Source organism: Gobio gobio (genome assembly GCF_949357685.1).
Source record: "Gobio gobio genome assembly, chromosome: 1".
NCBI classification, from domain to species: Eukaryota; Metazoa; Chordata; class Actinopteri; order Cypriniformes; family Gobionidae; genus Gobio; species Gobio gobio.
Genome location: NC_137097.1, coordinates 63,807,878 through 63,828,943, shown reverse-complemented (window position 1 = coordinate 63,828,943; position 21,066 = coordinate 63,807,878). Strand labels below are relative to the sequence as shown.

Sequence of the window (21,066 nt, the reverse complement as noted above, 5' to 3'; positions counted from 1 at the left end):
TAACTTTACAGTGCAAGTGAGATTTCAATTACATTTCGACCACTGCACAATTTAGATAATAAAAATAGTTTTATTTTTTTATTTATATAAAAATGTATGTATTTTTATAGATATGTCATATTATATTAGTTCTTTTACGTTAGCAAAATATTATCGCCTTCTATGTCAGAGTAAAATAACAAAGCTTGTGGTTGTCTCAGATGAAAACAGACTTCTCATGATCAGCTCAGCTTGTGATTGGACGAGCATACATTTCTCGTGAAAAGCTCAGCCAATCACGTGGCGATATGCTACAACCCTCGCGGGGTCGTCTCGCAACAACGATTTCCTTGTGTTGTGTTTACACGACGAAACTGCTATTATCATTCAGAGAAAGCACCAAACGATACAATTGTCCGCGAGTTTTTTTTACCTTGCCTATCAGAATTTACTTTCGTGTGTTGACGTACCCGTTCACGTCTTGTTTTACTGGGTTTTTTATTCGTGACAGACGAACTAACTAGCTAACGTTAGGCGCTGGCTTGCTAGTCTGTTAGCCAAGTGTCAAGACTGATCCAGCTGACTGAACTGAACATCACATAATACGACCGTGCGAGACCCTTCTGATCTGAAGAGAAGAAATGTCTATCAAACTCATGTCATGTTAATTTAAACACTTCGGTCGGTTCGGAGCGGTTGCTGTTATTACGCGGCTAGCTGGTTAGCTGACTATAACAGTCGTGTTACTGTTGTGTTAACTTATACCGTGACAGCTGTTCATTTGTTGTTGGAGAAATGGGTTCAATTCTTAGTCGAAGAATCGCTGGTGTTGAGGACATCGACATCCAGGCGAATTCTGCCTACAGATATCCTCCTAAATCAGGTAAGGTTGATACAAGGTGGCTTTTATCTGCTCTTGTCTTGTAAGCACTTTTCTCTGATGGATTGATATCTCGAGTTCTTAAATATTCGTCTAATAAGTTAGCCAATTCATTACTGTCAACAACCCATTTAAATTATGTAGTCAAAAATCCATCTGAGACAGATCAGTACTGGCCAAAATGACAACTGACTATAAATTGTCACATTTTTGACAACTATAAATGTTTACTTATAGTTTGGCTAATAATAACTATTTTCTTTTCCCAAGGAAACTATTTTGCCAGCCACTTTTTCATGGGAGGAGAGAAGTTTGACACCCCTCATCCAGAGGGTTACCTTTTCGGGGAGAACATGGATCTCAACTTTCTTGGTAACCGCCCAGTTCAGGTACAGAGAAAGCAATCCTTGAGAGCATCTGTTAGCTGAATATTAAATGTGTTATGATTGTGCTGTCTGCTTTGTTTTGCAGTGCTTCTGATGTTCTTTGAATACATCCTTTTTTGTTGTAACTGGCCTTGGATTAAAGCATCTAATACATGTATTAATTAGTGGTGGGCATAGATTAATTTTTAAAATCTAGATTAATCTCACTGTAATCTTGGAATTAATCTAGATTAAAATGGCTCATTTGAATTCTGCCGAAGGCATTCAGAATATGTGTGCTTGTAAGTGATCGTTTTTCTTTTTGTAGTTTGAATAATAAATACCATCTGTCCCTTTAAGACCTGACGCACGCATGGATCCCAAACACTGTTCCTGTGAGCTGGTTGCGACTGTGTTTACGTTAAAACTCACCAAGATGGGCATTGAGACATTTTTGAGTGTATTTGACCATTAATAAGCTGGAAAAAGGAGCTCATTTTTGCACTTGTATGTCAGAGGCGGCTTTATTATGGTATGTGTGTGTGCGCTTCAGATGAGAGCGTGAAATCTACGGGAATTAGTAGAATTAACGTTATGTGCAACCCAGCGCGAAATTCAGACCGGTCACACCAATACCAACACGCTGTCATGAGGAAACATCCAGTTCGCCATGTTCAGAGGGTTAAAACGGACTGAATGAGAGGAGGCGGGTGGGTGTCAACTCGAAAGTCATCATAGCTGGCGTAGTATAGACCCAGCTCCCAACCCAACTTTGAGTATAGATTAACAGCAATATTGTTTTATCTCCCGATAAGAGTCTCACGTTAACGCCGATAACGGCCCACCACTAGTATTAATACAATATTAATTATGTTAATTAATTATTAATATGACATTTCTTTCTTAATTTTTTGGTACCTGCCACAGTTTCCCTATGTTACTCCAGCACCTCATGAGCCAGTCAAGACCTTGAGAAGTCTTGTCAACATCAGAAAAGACTCATTACGATTGGTCAGGTACTCGTATATCATTGAGAACAAATGATCTCAGTTGGTTCTGCATGTAGTGGTTTTTATTCTGTTAAGGATGCATGTGCTTGATTATGTAAATGTGTGTGATTTTATAGGTATAAAGATGATGCTGATACTCCTACTGATGAAGGAGTAAAACCAAGATCCTTATATGGAGTGGAGTTCACCTTTGACTCAGATGCACGAGTGGCCATCACCATCTACTGCCAGGCTTTTGAGGAGTTCACCAATGGGATGGCAATGTAAGGACTTCACTTGTACAATTACAAATGTTTAAAGTCGCGATGAAACTGAAGTAGTCACAGATCATTTCTTATGTATTGTGACGTACTGTATATCCGAGTGGCTGTTGCTTGCAAAAGTAAAGTTTGCAGGGGTGGAGTTTATCAGACTAAATGATTGGAGAAGTCCTGCATACGTCACCAGAGAGAAGTCCGAAACAACAGAATAATGTTTGATTAAACATAGGGCTGGGTGATAAATTGATTTTATCGATTAACTCAAATGTGTAGTTTACGTTGGCTTGTTTGAATAAAAATCGGTTTTCTCTTTAACATCCGCCGACGCTCCCCTCTGGGCTCCCATAGTTCCGAAAGGGCTCAGCCCTCCCCCTTGCGCATTTGCCATAGAGATACACAAACAACATGGACTGTGTCATCTTAACAGCGTCGCAGAACAAACAATACCCCGCTGCAAAGTGTGAACAGAACCGCTCTACTCGTTTGAGCTGCGCTGTGTGGACTGTTTATCAGCACAAGCTCATACACGGGCTGATCTCGTGACACCGATACACAGAGCTGGGAGATCCAGTGAGAGAGAGTTTGAATTCACCACAGAATTAATAACATTGCTACCGCCAGATCTAGTGGAAGCGTTCGGCACAGAATTCTCTGTTATAAACCAGAGATATCAGATCAAACAGAGCTGACGTGGAGACCAGGGAAAGCCATTGAAGTTTCAGTTACAAATCACCAACATTCACCATGGATTTAATGTAGTAACACCACATGATATTGTGGAAGAAATGGTTGAATGTTTTTTTTAAAACATTTTTTTAAATGTTGTCATTATTCATCTTGGGTACAACCTTTTGAGATTGATAAACAAATAATCAATAATCATGTCCGGAAGTGTCTAAAATGTATACGCACAGTTCTGATGAATGATGCATGAAATTTAACTTAATGTCGTTTAACTGTATATACGAAGGAAACTGCTAATGTAACTACAACATTATCAACACTGAAATAAGAGCGTGCGGTTTATATATCAATCAGATGCGCATTAAAGTTACATCTGTTACTATAGCAGCAGTAGACACCGGCGCGTTTTCTTTCAGAATCATCATAAGGAAAATGACCCGTATAAAGAGATAAAAGAGGGGTTTTCTTTCTATTCTGTGAAGAAAAGTTAGTTTTGGATTAGTTGGAAAAGTGCATGATATGAGTCTCTCCATGCAGCATTGTGTGTTTAATGCCAGGAACACTTTAATAAGGTTGTGTAGCCATTAACATTATCCTACACAATAGTTAGCATTAACTTACTTTACTTTTTAAATTCTGGCTTATGTTAATTTCTACAAATGCCATTTTATATGGGAAGTAAAGTGTGTTATAATAATAAAACAATAAAGTAATATGAACTAACATTAACAATGGACTAAAGTTTTTTTTTGTTTTGATAACACTTTACAGTAAGGATGTATTAGTTAACATTAGTTAATGCATTAGTTAACATGACCTAACCAACTAACCTGGTATTATGTTTTATTTTGCAAAACCTCTGTTCAGCATTAGTTTATATTTGTTTATGTTAGTTAATAAAAATCCAGCTGTTCATGGTTTGTTCATGTAAGTTCACGGTGCATTAACTAATGTTAACAAGATTTTAATAATGCATTAGTAAATGTTGAAATTAACATTAACAAAGGCAAAATAAATGCTTTATAAGTGCAGGTCATTATTAGTTCATGTTAACTAATGTAGTTAACTAATGTTAATGAACCTTATTGTAAAGTGTTACCGTTTTTTTTGCCCACTCTCTGACCTCTGAAGGCCGCTGTGCAATTCACACCCTGACTAAGACACATTAGGGGAAGCATTTTAATAATCCTATGAATGCATATAAAAAAAGAAAGAAGCATAATCGAATCGAATTAATCGAATCGCATCGAATTTTAATGTGAATCGTCTCGAATCGAATCGTTCTAAATTGTCAAAAATCGTTCTTGAATCGAGTCGAAAACCTATGAATTGTGAATCGTGAATCGAATCGATTCGCTTCCTACCCAAAGATTCACAGCCCTAATTTTTAGACATTTCCACTCCCTAACATATGGACAAAAGTAGGAAGTCACAAAATCTAATGAAAAACAAAACTTTTCTTCAAATTGTGACTAAATTACCCAGTAGTAAAGAGCTCCTTTAATTATCACTGAAGCTGTCGGTCAGTTCAGTGTGATACTATAAAAGAACAAAGGTAACCTATATTTAATAAGAGCAAAATATTAAAGAAATTTCCTATAATTTTTTTGCATGTTAATAAGTTAATTTTATATAGTTTCTGCATATAAATTCATAAACCTTTGACTAGTTTATTCGCATATTGAAAGTTTTGGACTCCTCCAGGTATGTGCTACCAAGCCGCAAATATTTTACCAAAACAAAATAAAGTTAACTTGTTTTGAACAATTTCTTTGTCATCTGCAGATTGATTTTAAGTAGGAGAGAAAAAAATCGATTTAAATCGTAAATCAGATTTTTTTTTTAAGGCCATATCGCCCAGCCCTAATTAAACATTACAAGGTCAAAAAAAATATTTTATGCACAGATGAATTGTTTACAATAAGATCTATAACATGCATTTAGAAAATAGAGCTTAATCAAATGTGAAAGTTCCCATTATCCATGTAAATCAGTGTTTTCGTATTAATAAACTGTAATGGCATTTTTTGGGAAACTATATCAGTGTTCAAATTATTATGCAATATTAAAGCTCATGTTATTTGTTATTAATTGTGTTAAATGGACAGTTCATCCAAAAAATTAAAATTACCATCAAGTAATTCCAAACCCGTAAGACTTTTGTTCATTTTCAAAACACAAATGAAGATATTTTTAATGAAATCTCAGAGTTTTCTGTCCCTCCATTAACAGTTCAAAACATTCATAAAGAGATCATAAAATAAATTCACATGAATTGAGCATTTAATCCAAGTCTTCTGAAGAGACGCTGACTTTGTATGATTAACAGATTACATTTAGGCTGTTGTTCACATATAAAAATAGATCAGAGAACATGCATAAAGCACTCAGATATGGTAAACAGATGCTCAACTGTACCTGCTTGACTTATTTGATCTCTTTATAAAGATTTTGAACTGTTAGAGTTTTGGGTGAATAAATAATGGTTGGTGAATGGCTTTTGAGTAATTCCTCAGTACACTTGTCTTTTCTGTTTTTTTTTTTTTTTTGAGTTTCATTTTTCAAAGCTAAGTAATTGCAATCAATCACTGGAGCTAACTGAACAACAGAGAAAATGCATTTAAATGTGAAAAACCTCTATAAATGATGTAATTTAATTTACATGAAAACTCTCTGAAAAGTATGTTGTTGGTATGATTTTTTTTTTTTTTTCCACTAACAGTATATATATTTTTTTATATATTTAAGATACACCCCAAAAACCCCTGCATTGGTCTCTGAAACTGTATATTATAAAAGAGGGGTTAACCAGCAGTTTACCCTGCCAGCCTTCAAGATTGATTTCTCTGAATGGAAGGAAGAAGATGTAAGTACCATCAGTCTAGTTTAGTGCTGTCCGTCTCCTCTGATGGTCAAATTCACACTGGCTTCTGAGATAATGATTTTACCTCTTTGCATTATTAGTTTGCACATCATGCAAATCCAATAAAATGAAAGTGACTGACTGACTGAATGTAAATTATTTGACCTGACTTTATTTTATTTTATTTTTAGCTCAACTTTGATTTGGACAGAGGTGTTTTTCCCATGGTGATTCAGGCTGTGGTTGATGAAGGAGATGGTATGTTGATCATTATAGTTGAAGAGTGTAAAAGATTCAAGGATTTGCTCTAACAACTTGTCAAATCAGAAATGGCCATCAAAATCTCTTGAGACACTACACTGCTGATATTAGCTGACCAAAAAGCTGAACATGGAAGAGATGTGATTTAATTGCGCTACGCTTTATCAGGTTGTGCCTATAGAGCTTTGTGTTCCCAAAATATCCTTAAAAACAAATCAAGCAACCAACCAGTGTGTGTGTGTTTAGTGCTGTCATGAATCTGCATTTTTAATGGTAATTGTCTATTTCCAGATTGTTTGGGACATGCACATGTACTGTTGGCAGCATTTGAAAGAGTGAGCTAAAATTTATGTCATATTCATCATTTCTGAAGTGGTTATTTGTAGTGGTTGTGTATTTCTGAGAGTTTTTTTTTTTATTGTTTTATTTACAGCATGTCGATGGCAGTTTCTCAGTGAAACCTTTGAAGCAGAAACAAATAGTGAGTCCTAAGGATTTACGCCTTGTCCTGTTTTTAACATTGAGTACAAAATATAGAAGGTTATGTTTATAATGCCTTTCCCCCCAAAATATTTGCATTTACACTACAGGTGGATCGTGTTAGTTACTTGTTACAGGAGATTTATGGAATTGAGAACAAGAACAATCAAGAGACAAAGGTGATAAGATGATTGTTGCTGTTTCTGTTTATCTGTATAGAAATATGCACTATATTATTATCTTATATAAAATCTCATTGTGATTTTTATCCCCAGCCATCTGACGATGAAAACAGTGACAACAGCAATGAGTGTGTGGTGTGTCTGTCGGATCTGCGAGACACTCTGATTTTACCCTGTAGGCACTTGTGTCTGTGTAACTCCTGCGCTGATACGCTACGCTACCAGGCCAACAATTGCCCGATCTGCCGACTACGTATGTAACGGCTGTTAACAGTCCCACACACTGTAAAAAAACATTTGTTGGTTTAAGTTACAATGCTCCTACTATGCTATTTTAAAGGTTCCTAATTTTCTCCTACAATAGGTTTTCATGCATCCAAGATAAAAAAAACACTTTAATGTTCTTATACTAAACATAGCCTTCACCTAATAGACCAATTTACAGCCTACGCCACACTGACGTCACGCAGGTTCAACTGCGCATGTCGGTTGCAAAAGACATTCTGGAATGTGTTATAATGTATAAAACACATTGCTTTAAATCGTGCTTTAGGCTATACATATAACAACAGTTGAATGATTTATATATATATATATATATATATATATATATATATATATATATATATATATATATATAGCCTACATTTTCCGTCAGTGAAACAATACTACAGCCTGTAAAACATTTAAATAAACATCAGTAAATAATGGTTAAATATTAGTTAATATATTGGTTTTATATTTCCCCACAGAGGTGCTCATATGCCGCTTTGCTCTGAAAGGGATGTAGCCTACACGAGCAGGAAAGAGAGCATCGTTTTTCTAATATCTTCATGTTTTCTCCTGGTGTACCAAAACTGATAATTGTAGTAAAAGTTGTGAACAGCGAATTTATCTTCTGCAGGGTCAAGAACTTTTGGCTTTGTTTTATTATGCGCTGTGAGAGAAAGCGAAACTAAAAATATCCGGCATGTATGAAATGCACTATACACATAAACTTGACACACCTTAAGTTTAATAACAAGCACAAACTGTGTTAAATAGTTTGAAGCAAAATGTCAGCACTGTTTTCTACTTTACCACAGTAAATTATGCGAACTCCTAAATGCAAACAAGGAAGAAACGTGTATAATCCCCTGTGAGAGACGTAAATGAAGATTTTGGAAAATAAATCGCAAAACGTAGGCAAAGCTTAAATTTGGCTCACCTCACAGCCTACTCTCTTGTTCGGCATGAATATAATGTTTCCATTTCATTGCGAACCTAATATTTATTTTGGAAATACATTTTTGTGCTTCACTCGTGTCATAATATTCACGTAAAACAGCATTCACATACAAAAGTGTTATTTGCACTGTCCATGGAGCGGACCTGTTTACATTTCACTGCCAGTTGTATATTGTGTATATAACTGTGTATGTGACAAATAAAACTCTTGAATCTTGAATCTTGAAAAAAAGTGTTTTGGCCGATCATCACAGGTGGTGCGGTTGTCACGCACAGCCCTATCACTGGGTGACAAACTATTGTAATATGCCGACAACATTTTGAATATAACATCTAATAATCTGTAATTAGTCCTCTATAAAGATATATCTATAAATAATCTATAATCTTTTTAAATCGAACAATCCTGTATGTTTACAAACAGTAAATTGGTCTATTTCTCAAAGAGTCTGAAAATGATATGTTCAAAGATTCAGTCTCTTTTAACCCCTCCTTTCCCACTGCTTGGCCAGACGGCCCAGTGTGTTCGGAAATGAAACACCTACTACTATATCTAAATTTCAGCTTGGGAAGCTTCTACAGCGCTAGACATTGATACGAACAGTAACGATGGCTTCGGTTTTTCCACATTAATTCCAGAATCCTGTGGATTCGCAGCTCAGTAAACAGCGTCTCCTCAACATGTCGACAACAACAAACTGAAGTAGACAGACCATACATGAAGACCATAGGCAGCATTATACAAATGTTTTACATTGTTGCGTAGGTTTGTTACAGGAAGTGAGACTGGATTTACTGATGAGTCATTTTCAGCAGTTTCAAAATAAATTATTTATTTTAGGAGGCAATTTATCGTGCCCTTTGATCTTTAAAACTTTGCAGACCTTTTGCGTTTAGAAACGGCTATATTACACACTTCATGAAAGGAAATATTCGAAAAAGCATAAAAGGGGCAGTGTAATGTAACCGGTTTCCTTCAAATTTTGAGTTAATTGAAAAATTAGTATGTTTGATTCAAATATTTGGTTTCATTGAACCAGGATACTTTATTACACCAACAAATCATTTTCTACATTGCCGTTGTTTATCATTGGCATACCAGCCCAGAATGCCTACATAGATGTGAAGTTTCATATACTTTTGAGACTTTGAAGTGACTTTTTTTTCTGTCTCCAGCGTTTCGAGCTCTTCTTCAGATCCGAGCTGTAAGAAAGAAGCCTGGAGCGCTTTCTCCTGTTTCCTTCAGCCCAGTGCTGGCGCAGAGCATGGATCATGATGAGCACTCAGTATGTCACATGTGTATCTGTGTTGTCTCTTTACAAGACAACATGGCGTCACTCTCTCATCCTCATTGTTTTGTCCCTTCTCTCAGAGCTCAGACTCCGTTCCCCCTGGCTTTGAGCCCATCTCCCTGCTGGAGGCTTTGAACGGTCTTGGTGCCGTGTCCCCCGGCATTCCATCTGCGCCTCTGTACGATGAGATTAACTTTTCTGGGAGCCTAAGTGGAGAGAGCCGGCAGCTCAGTTCACCTGACCACTCTGGAGATAGTGCCGGACAGAAGAGCAAAGTCAGCAAATCACCAGACAGGTAAATCCGACCCGCTGCATCTGTGGTTTATATCAGGATCAGGCAATAACTTTAAAATACCATATATTTGTCTTTGGATATGTACACTACCGTTCAAAAGATTCACCAACCCAGCATTTATTTGATCAAAAATACAGTAAAAAAAAGTAATATTATGAAATAGTTACAATTTAAAATAACTTTTCTATTGTTAAAATGTAATTTATTCCTGTGCAAAGCTGAATTTTCAGCATCATTACTCTAGTCTTCAGTGTCACATGATCCTTCAGAAATCTTTTTAATATGATTTGCTGTTCATGAAACATTTCTTATTTTTATCAATGTTGAAAACAGTTGTGCTGCTTCATATTTTTGTGGAAACATCATACATTTTTGTCTTTAATGAAGAGAAAATTCAGCATTTATTTGAAATAGGAAAGACTTTTACATTATTACAAGAGATTTCTTTCACATTTGATCAATTGAATGCACCCTTGCTGCGTAAAAGTAGCTCTTTCAAAAAAAAAAAAAGAGAGAGAAGCTTGTCACCTTTTTAATAGTGTATATTTATGTGAACATCCGAGTCAAGTTTCACTACATTTACACATTTGCATTTTTATAGACCACTTAAAATGATCATGCGCCGTACAGATTTTTGTCTAATCAGATGCTCTCTAGAAAGAGACTGAAACTGGAAACGCATGAACACAGGAAACGGCACTTGTCAATTTCATGGCATCTGTAACCTTGCTTTTGGCTCATCTCAAGTGACCCATTTTTAATTTATGCTGCTCATCACTGCGATCTTGTGACCGTGTAATAATGGCTGGCTAACGGCCAGTCAAGAGTGGAACTTCCTCCTTAAGCCAGTCTATGTGTCACAGCGAGAGGTCATGAGCTTCTCTTTTCCATGCATCAGAAAAATGACCCCGTCATGAGCACCCCTTTTCAATGCATCCTGTTGACATTGCTGCAATTAGGAACATATTGGTGTCTCAGGAAGCATGCGTGCGTTGACTTGTTCCAGCTTCCTGTTTTAGAGATTTCCAATAATTTAGTTGAGAGTTCGAAGAAGATGGAGAAGATGATTACTTGACACAGCTTTTTTTTTTCCATTTTTCCATTCCTACCATTGTTTAGTGTGTGATCATGGAAATGTAGACACCTTATTTAACAAGTACATTTCTTACTTATTGTGAGAGAATTAACTTAGTGGGGAAATATGAACTGACAGCCCTCATTCGAACAGAGAACTGATTTTCATAGAGAACGAAACATCACTTTACCACTATATATTCACTGTTTACAACACACTATATTAAAGTTGGCATGAAACAGAAGTTGTGATAGTGTTTTCTTCCCTGATGTGACGTATATCTGAGTGAAACGGCTTCTAAAACAAAAACAAAAAATATGTCAGGACTTGATTTTGTCCATGGGCATTTGATTGGATGGTTGTGGTTAGCTATTGGTCGATCTTATGTGAGTTGAGTGACAGGTTGTCCCACCATCAGGGACAACAGAGAAAAGGCTTTGGGAAAATGTTAGTTTGATAAAAGATTACAAGGGCACATTAATTTAAAAAAAAATGCATGGATAAAATAATTATAATAAGGTGATATTACATAAAAACAATTGTCCATTTGGATTTCATGGTGACTTTGAAGGCACAGCTGAATTTCAAATTTATTATTATCTTTTTATGTGAAAATTGTTTTAGGTTCACTTAAATTAAAAGTTTATATGTAATATTTCTAAGCCTATGAAATGTTCAAAATAATGGCTTTCAATTATACTGTAACTGTAATGTTGAATGGCTGTAATTACTAATTTCATCCCTAGAAATTGAGGAAAAATCAATTTAATAGAGACATCAGTAACAGTATCATTATCGGTGATATTGGCATTCATTCGTAGTACTTAGTAAAAGAGTAAAATTATTAATTAATTAGTTTTTATTTTAATTAGTTTTATCGATTAGCAGCACTATATATGCTCTGATGGCACAAAGATTACAGAGACACAAACACCGCTTCAACTGTCCATATATTTTGAGAACTCTGGCTGGTACTTTCCACCATACAAGCAGATCCTCGTCCTGTGGGACATGACTAACCGCAACCAAATATACCAGTGAGAATATCAACATTTCCGTACTTAAATCACACCACCTTCATGCATCCACAGCGCCACCTAGTGCATTCAGTAATGGATTTAGGTGAGAAATGGGAAATATGTTTCATTGTTCCCTACACTAATGTACAAATATCAAATATTATTTGTGCAATAGACTAGTTGGTGTGTTACCTGTGCACATCCCTAGTCTTGACAGTTTGCGTGTTTGCAGCACTCTACGCTCTCCATCGTCACCCATTCAGGAGGAGGATGAGGAAAAACTGTCTGAGATGTCTGATGCACAAGCTCACATGCTGCTGTCCAGCAGTCCCGCCCCCACTGAGGTCAGCAGCACAACCCATATAGCATCTATATAGCCTGCCTAATGGGTTTTTGCCTTACTGATGTTTTGCACTGTCTGTGTATTTTCAGGATACGGCTGGGGAGGACGGCCCTGATTCAATGTCTCCTGAAGATGGTGAGTAACTCCACTCTTATCACAGTCTGATTGGAAATGGGAAAATGACACATGCTTTATTGCCTCAAAGCAATTTTTCATGTCTTACAATAATATCTTAAATTAATGTAGGGGTTTTTTCTCAGTAAATACTGATGATAATGGAAAACAATTTCGTACAACAAAATTGATCAGACATTTGAAAGTTCATCACCTGAAAGAACACGATGAGAATCAAAAATCTGTTGATAATGCAAAACAGCCAAAACCTTCCCCCCTCACTCAACCATCGGTAAAATCCATAATCCTACAAAAACAGAATTACAGCAGAGATAGTGCAAAAGCGCAAGCCATAACAAAGAAAATAATGGAATTTATTGTACGCACAAATAAGAGCTGCTTTCCTGCGCGAGCTTACCTCTCCGCGCCCTGCACAAACGTAGACAGTGAGCGTTTGTTCAGCGCAGCTTCTCACGTGTTGGATGAGAAACGAAACAGATGAACTTGTGACAAAGCCGAAATTTTTCTTTTTTTAAAGAAGAACATGCATGCACTTTTGAAATGAAATAATATCAGTTCTGTATAGGATGTTCATTTTTATTTTACCTTAAAATTACATTGACTTAATTTGATTTAAAAAGCACCTGCTGTAGCATCTTTTGTTTTTAAACATTATTTGATTTAACATTTTGGAACAATGTATTTATTAGGGATGCCACAATTCTCAATATAATATTGAACCGTTCGGTACGGCATTCACGGTTCAATATACGCTTGTGAATTGCGTTTTTTTTTTTTCCGGTTTTGCATTTAATTAATTATTTTTCTACAAATTCTATCATTTGCCTCCATCCCAATACTGAACAACGCGACATACATTCACATCACACGTTAGTGGTAGAGTTATACTCACGGGACACTATAGTTATTCACAATCACGAAAGTTCATTATTTGCATGCGTTTTAAAGCCTTCATTCGCATGCTTATGCACTGTTTTAACATGCGCTTCTCCAAGCGCGCGCACTAAACGCCTGTCAAACACGTGATTACTGGACTAAGCAGTCGTCTTACTGCGTCTAATACTGTCAAATACACACAAGGTTAACATAAACACAGTCGGTTATGTCTAAAGTGAAAGTAAAATCGGCGTTTCTGTATATTAGATGCACGGCTTAAATTGACAGCAGTGCAGTAGTGAACACGCTGTCCTTAAAGGGACAGTTCACCTCTAAAATTATGTCATTATTTACTCACTCTAATATTGTTCTAAACCTGTATTAATTTCTCTATGACAATTTTCATTTTTGAGTGAACTATCCCTTTAATGTTAATACAACAACAAAAGACAAAGAGAAAATCCCTCACTGCTCTTGACTGAAACACTTTAATACAGTAACTTTAATAAGAATCAATGTATATTTTATAGTGAAGTCTATGTAGTGTTTTATTTTTACATTTATTCATTAAATTTCATACTTAAATGGTGCTGTACAGCTCTGAGCTGCCAGTGTAAATCTTTATATATATTTATATTATACAATACACTAGGAATGTGTACAAGGTTTTTTTCAGTAAAGTTTTAAGTTTAAGTAAGGTTTTTCAATTCTTTTAAGTAAAATAAAGAAAGAGTATTACAATAAAAAATAGGCTTTTTTCTCCTTAACCTCTTGCTGTTCCTGTCGTCTAAGAATAGAATAGCAAAAAACACTTGTGACAAGCCATCAGAACCGAACCAAACCAAACCGAAAACCGTGGTTAAAAACCGAGGTATGTATTGAACCCTGGACTAACTGTATTGTTGCATCCCTAGTATTTATATACTTTGGTTTTATTTAATTTTACTGGTAAACACTTTTTTTCTTTACACTGAATTTAAAAACAAATGCTGATTTAAGAAACATCTTTGTTTGGATAGTTGAATGTGTGTTGATTGTGTTGTTTGGATTGCAGAATATGCAGTTGTTGCCTTTAATTTAAGTTCAACCCAATTGAATTTCCCGTTAATTTCAGATTGCGGACTTGTTTATCTGGTATTTAACCGGCCAAATTGGCTTTTGGCTAATGAAAACATCTTGTTCATGTACACTCTCATTCTTTTCTCTTTTTTTTTGCTTAAATTTTTAAAAAAAAAATCGTATCGGAATTGGCCATGTAAAATCATGATCGTTTTTTTTTTTTTAAAGTACTTGGAATAACATGCTGATGAATAAAATGTACCAAAAACTCTTACACTACTGTTCAAAATACAGTAGGTTGGACCATGCTGGCCAATAACCGATTAATCAACCGATAGTTTAAAAAAAAATTATACTGGATGAAAACAAACACAACACACAAAATAGTGCAGAAATTTAATACAAAAAAGGTGATGGACCATGAAAATGTGCTGTACTTTTTAATATAAATATTAATATATTGCCGTATTGTTCCGAATATATAACACCTCATCTTTTTCAAGATGTACCTTTTTGGAAAAAGGCTTTTTGAAGATCAAATCTGGTCTTTTATAAAGAAAATGCTTTTATTTGAAAATAATTTATATATTGCATAATATGCATACTTCATATTGCATAATAATATTGGATATTTTTCATATTACATTTTTTGTATTTAAAGTACGGTGAGTACTGGTAAAATTTTAAAGGAATTTTTGGGGATACCATACTTTCTTTTTATAATTTTATTTCCAGTAGATTTCAAAGTGACTGATTTCTCACCTTTTTAATGTACAATGATAGATGTTGGGATGTCAAAACTTCTCCCTGAAGTCAGAGGGAGTCGAATTGTTCCAGCAATCAGTTATTGGTGCCGCTTAATCGGCAAAACCTCAGTCGAAAAATTGGTCAACCTCTAATAAAAATGTCTTTACTGTCACTTTTGATCAATTTAGTGGGTTCTTTCACAAAATTTCTTTTGAGATGGGAAAAAAAAAAAAAAATCTTACTGAGCCCAAATTTTTGAAGGGCTGCGTATGTTGGGCGAACATAACAGATACTGATTAAGAATCCAGTAACTGCTAGTATTGTGTATTCAGTAATATCATAGAATATTTAGAAGAGGCTTTTCCGCGATTAGAGCTTTAATTTCTGTTATTTGTGAATCTATACAGAGGATGGACTGAATTTGGATGAAGAGGCCATGGATGACTGTAGCAGCGAGCACAGCAGCTTAACCAAAACTGAAAGTGACGCACCTGGAGACCTGTCCCTCCCCGGTGAGCGCTTCCGGTCACAAGAGCCCACTCTGCATGCTTTGAGTGTGTGGTTTACAGAAACGCTATAGCCTCGAGTGTGTGTGCACTCATCGATCAACACTGTTCAATCTTGCTCTTTTGCGAGTTGACAAAGGCTCAGTTTCTGGCTCTGTCATTCAGCTTATCTAACCTGTGTGCCATTTATTCTTCGACTTCCTTCCCCCGCCTTCCTGTCTTCTCTCCTGGTCTTGCTCTGGGCAGCTCTAGGTCCTGATTCCTGCTCTATTGGTATGGAAGAGTAACTGGTATGTAGGCTTCTGTGTTCTTCTCTCAGCTGTTCCTTCATGTTCTTGTTCTCAGTGCCATGCAATCCTATGCGGCACAAAACGTTTCTCAGTTTTACAGGATCATCAGATTGTTGCTCATTACAATTTGCATTTTGGCATGTTAAATGTGATTTTTATTTAGATATATTACTGTAGAACAGTGGTTCCCAACCCTGGTGGTGGAGTACCCCAGCTCTGCACATTTTCGGGGCTGTTTACACAACACCGTTTTCAATTAAAAATTAAACTTTTTATGTGTTTTGGGGGCCTGAAAAAACAAACTTTTAAAAACGGCTTTCAAAATACATGTTACAAGTACATTTGTGAAAACGTTAAGTGCATGGGTTTTAAATGTTCAGTCAATAGGTGTAGTGTTTCTTTACATAGTGACATCGCCAACTACGGCCTAACCGTGTGAACAGGGATGGTTTTGGCAATGTTGTCCATATTTAGTACATTGTTGTCGTATAAATGTACCCTTATGGTGCGTTCACACCGGACGCGATTCGCGCGAGTGATTTACATGTTAAGTCAATGCAGAGACGCGAAATGGCATTCTGCGGCGCGATTCGCGCGATTGAGGCGGCGAGAAGGACGCGACTTGAGCGTTTTGAACGCGCGATTCGCGCGAATCGCGCGAAACGCTCAAGTTGAAAAATCTGAACTTTGGCGGATATTTCGCGCCGCGTTAACCAATCAGGAGCTTGCTCTAGTAGTGACAACAATGATGAGAAAATCTGTATATTAATATCTGGTTCAGACAATATGATTATCACTGTGATAACATTAAATGACATGAAACACAACCCAGTCTCTTTTTGTTAAATGCAAGTTTATGTATGATCAATAATACAAAAGTATAAGTAATGTATAACAAGCTATACATGAAATAAAACAAACAATGCAGTCAAACATTCAAAGTCAGTGCTAGTAGGCTAACGTTACAACTACAACATACAGTTATAGCCTAAAAATATAAAGTAATGAAACTTCTCTTTGCCCTCAGCCTAAACGATTTGCCAGGGAACAAATTATAGATCCATGAGACCAAAGATCGGCCGTTACAAGACGAATTATAGCTCGAGACACACCACAGAGACATCAGAGCCAGCGGTAGACGGCAGAAGGACTGGCCGAGGAAAGGTTGCCCTCGCCGGCTTTCACGTGCGCTGAGCGCGCTGTCCGCTGGAGCTCACAGCTCCGACAACGGCAGATAAAATGTTCAAATAGGCACTGTTTATGTAAATAATCCACAGATTTGAGCTTTAAACAACTACATTATCGACTGAAAAAGTCTTAAAACTACGTTTTGTCACACATTAACAGTAGATATGAACAAAAAAAAAAAGACATGTAAACACAGCCCATGTCAGCCATTTCTCAACGAGACGAGCTGCTGGCGGAAGCCCCGCCCATGACGCGAATTCGCATCTGTTGTGCAGTGAATGTCACGCGCGATTCGCACGAGTAAACTCAAAATGTACACGCGTCCACCTTCGCGCGATTAGCGCGAATTATTCGCGCGAATCGCGTCCGGTGTGAACGCCACATTAGAAGTCTCCTTAATCAAAAACACCTGATTCAAACCAAGATGGGTGTACCAGATAAGAGAGACATCCAAAATGTGCAGTGTTGGTGTTCAGTACTCCACTGGTACAGAACCACTGGTGTAGAGTACCATTTTTTAAAGCTGAAGTGTCTGTCGTTTGTGTAGGATTGTCTGGCTCAACTGAAAGTCTGAACACTCAGAGTACCTGCTGCTCCAGCCAGCCGCTCCTCGGTCCCTCAAGCTATTTTCACATGGACTATGAAGAACTGGATATTTAACCACGCAGGCTCATCTCCTCCTTGTCTATGTACAGCCCGACATGAACTTGCATTTAATGTTCCTACATTGAGGTTTGATGCAGTCCCAATCCAATACCCAACTTTAAATGAGATTGACTCTAGATTCAGTCCACAGGCTGATGACTTTTGTTCTGGTGGTCTGTCATATTTTGTTGTGCTTGATATCTAGGGCTCTTAATTCACCCCAAAGTGATCGCCCTCGTGTATTATTGCATGTATTACGCCTTACTTTCTTCCATAATTCACTAAAGGAGAAGTTGGGCAGAATGTCCAAGCTTCTCTTATCCATTAATTTGAAAGTGGATGGTGATTTGTACTACATGATAAGCTCCAAAAAGCACTGTAAAATAAAATATTATTAGTCTGTACTTTATATCAAGTAGTCTGTATGACTTATATGCCATATGCAAGTCTTTGGAAGCCATATGATAAATAGTGTGATAAAGAGACCAAACTCAAGACCATCTAATAACATTCCCCTCAGTTACAAAAAGAAATTCATGGACTACTTATCAAAATTTTGGAGCTTCACCATCCATCTTTTCATGGCAACATAATATTGGGTTAGAATGACATGAGGGTGATTTAAATGGTGATCATTTTCCTTGGTAGAAAGAAGGTCGTCCTGCAATTCCTGCTGATTTGTGTAAACACTTAAAAATAAAGGTTCCTAATTGGCATCTGAGGTTCCATTAAGAACCTTTTGAGGGTTTGCTCACACTTGGCATGATTGGTTCAATTAAAAAAAAGTGAACGCTGCCATCCGAACCCTGGTGCGCTGCAAACAAGTAGGCCGAAAAAATGGGTCTCAAACAAACTCTAGTGGAGTTCGACTGAAATATGAACACAACACGGACATCTAAACAAACCAAAAACAGGACATGGTGTCACAAGATGCGACCCTAAAAAGGACAATTCTTAAGCATACCTGTTGTTTTTTTTTCACGTCATAGTTCCGAGTTTGCCCATCACGGTTCAGTACAGGCATCATACGGGCGTCTCCTCGCAGCAGATCTTCGTTTGGGTGTGACAGAGGGTTTTGACTTCTTTACACATTTTATAAGCTCTTTTATAAGTTCTCAGCTGGTCAAAAGACCACCATATGTAGGCTACGCACATACAGCAAGGGCATTTAGCCCAGCACTGTTCCATCACGGTATATACGTCATAAAAGACGACCAATCAGGTTGTGAAGGTGTTAAAATACCAATGTGAACGCTAAGCAGTTAAGGACTAAATGTTGGTCTGGACCAAGTGAACTGAACTTCAAGTGTGAACTCACCCTAATGTTCTTCACGTTGAGAGAAAAAAAAGGTCGGTGCTTGTTTATGTGATGCTTAATATAGAGCTTTGATCTGGACTATATTATAACATTCATTGACATACAGCAGCCTCTTATGGTTAATAGATCAAGCACATTTACATAACTCATGTACGACTAAGCTTAAAAGTAGTGACTACAATAAACAATTGTATTAAACTCACTAGTAAATAATGCGGAAATATAACTGCGTTTGAAATGTTTAGTAAGAGCTTAAATGTTATTTTTTTGGTGTGCTGACTGAAGACAAGCAGCTCAGAATATGAATTCAAATGTGATATAGTGATCAAATAATGTTGAAAATGGTGGACTTCTTGTCAGTTTAATGACAACAATATTTTGTGGTCTAATAACAGTGCTTTAAATTTGCTTGCTTGTTCAGCTATTTATGCGCTTTACATTTTTAAGGACTAAAAAAAAGCCATGATGGATGACTATTTACCTCTTTATTTGCTTTATAAATATTGTAATATGATCTTTAAATACTTCAACATGTTCCATGTGTCGGTTCGGATGTTATTTAATTACTTTAGCTTTGTGAATATTTGACAGGTTGGTTGTATTTCCTCGCAGCTGGACCTTGTGTTTCTAAGAAAGGAAAGAACAGCTCAAGTCACAGACGCATGAAATCTCATTGTTCTCCTCAAACATGCAGATATGCAGTGTCTTGTAGCATTATGCATAGAGGTTCACGTGCCTTTAAAAAACAACGCAAGTGTTGCTACAGCTTTCGCCCATAGCTGTGCTGTTTATCTTTAACGCTGTATCCTCTAGCCTTGATTTAACATTTATGCATTACATGTGTGGCTACTTATTTGTAATGTCCATTTTTGGAGAGCAGATGATTTTAAATTGATTTTAAGTAGGTAACGTATTGCTTATACTGAACGTGAATACAAATAAACTTTGTAATGCTACGAAACATGATTTTTCATGATATCAGTATCAATATTTTATCTGTTTATAGCCTACTTAAGCTGCTCTGTATGTGTATTTTTAACAAACGTTTAAATGGTGTTGAGTCAATTGCTTAAAGCTCTGCATGATGATATTTATGTAAGATTTATCACTGCTCTGGAATATGCATATTATTTTATTTCCTCGGATAATGTGCCATTTCAATTAAATATTCCACTGTGCCTTCTTGTTCCTCACTTGTGAAAAGTGCATTGAAAGCATTATGAAAGTAATATACTTCATATTTCATACATTGTGTTCTTAATGTATTATGGAACAACTGTTGTATTTAAATCACATGAGCTCTGTATCCTAAATGTAAAAATTTTAACCTTTGAGAGCCTTTTGACTTATTTCAGGAGCACCTATGCTATAGCTTGTACATGTCACTGTTGCATGTACTTCTGAAAATCATATGTAGCCTACTTCAGGGCAAATAATTTAGAAAAATATTCTACTGTGTTGGAAATATTTTCTATAACAGTCCTATCAACCATATGTGCTAAAATACACCACCTTCGGAAACATTTATTTAAAATTTATTTTTCTTATAGGCCTATGTTATCACATGCCTTATGTTAATGTTATCTGAAACCTATAGTCTTAATAAAAATCGGCCTATATGGTTTTTTTTTCAATCTTTTCACTGCAATGGATTGACATGGACCTATTAAAATGCGTCATCAGCATCATGAATCCTGCAGTTCTTTGGTAACACTTTACAATAAGGTTCATTAGTGAACGACATTAGTTAACCAGAGGTGGACGAAGTACACAACTCCATTACTTGAGTAAAAGTAAAAAATACTATTGGTTAAATATTACTCCATTACAAGTGTAAGTTGTAAAGATAGATTTTTACTTAAGTAAAAGTACAGAAGTACTTGCTTTTAAAAGTAAGTAAGTATCAAAAGTAAACGCATTATTTTATTATTGTTGCATTGCTGTATGAACGCACGCTGTTCCATCATGGTGGTTTAAGCCAGTCATGCTCCATCTGACATGCTAGCATATCTTAAACTCATTTAAATACTTGCTTAAAAGTTACAAAGCTCTTATCAAAGTCAAAATCATACTAGAAAAGAAAGGTT

General features: G+C 36.4%; 1 protein-coding gene across 2 annotated transcripts; it reads left to right on the top strand.

Annotated features, from left to right (window-relative positions):
* The first annotated feature begins 277 nt into the window (after positions 1 to 277).
* On the top strand, positions 278 to 20,663 carry mgrn1b (mahogunin, ring finger 1b). 2 transcript variants are annotated; one of them, XM_079834784.1, is made up of 17 exons: positions 278 to 862; positions 1,130 to 1,248; positions 2,152 to 2,240; positions 2,351 to 2,497; positions 5,927 to 6,044; positions 6,233 to 6,299; positions 6,594 to 6,637; positions 6,736 to 6,783; positions 6,893 to 6,961; positions 7,058 to 7,217; positions 9,368 to 9,477; positions 9,564 to 9,778; positions 12,105 to 12,216; positions 12,305 to 12,350; positions 15,440 to 15,544; positions 15,785 to 15,828; positions 17,564 to 20,662. In XM_079834784.1, the coding sequence occupies exons 1-16, from the start codon at positions 775 to 777 to the stop codon at positions 15,823 to 15,825; spliced, it is 1,578 nt and encodes a 525-aa protein (XP_079690910.1). In that variant the 5' UTR covers positions 278 to 774; the 3' UTR covers positions 15,826 to 15,828; positions 17,564 to 20,662. The 2 variants fall into 2 exon arrangements, with proteins under 2 accessions (XP_079690910.1, XP_079690909.1); XM_079834783.1 differs by lacking the exon at positions 15,785 to 15,828 and having other exon boundaries at positions 288 to 862; positions 17,564 to 20,663.
* Positions 20,664 to 21,066: the final 403 nt, after the last annotated feature.

Coding starts and splice junctions, on each gene's coding strand:
- mgrn1b (XM_079834783.1), top strand. CDS start 775: ATGGGTTCAATTCTTAGTCGAAGAATCGCTGGTGTTGAGGACATCGAC. Junction 2,241..2,350: donor GACTCATTACGATTGGTCAG/GTACTCGTATAT, acceptor GTGATTTTATAG/GTATAAAGATGATGCTGATA. Junction 7,218..9,367: donor TTGCCCGATCTGCCGACTAC/GTATGTAACGGC, acceptor TTCTGTCTCCAG/CGTTTCGAGCTCTTCTTCAG.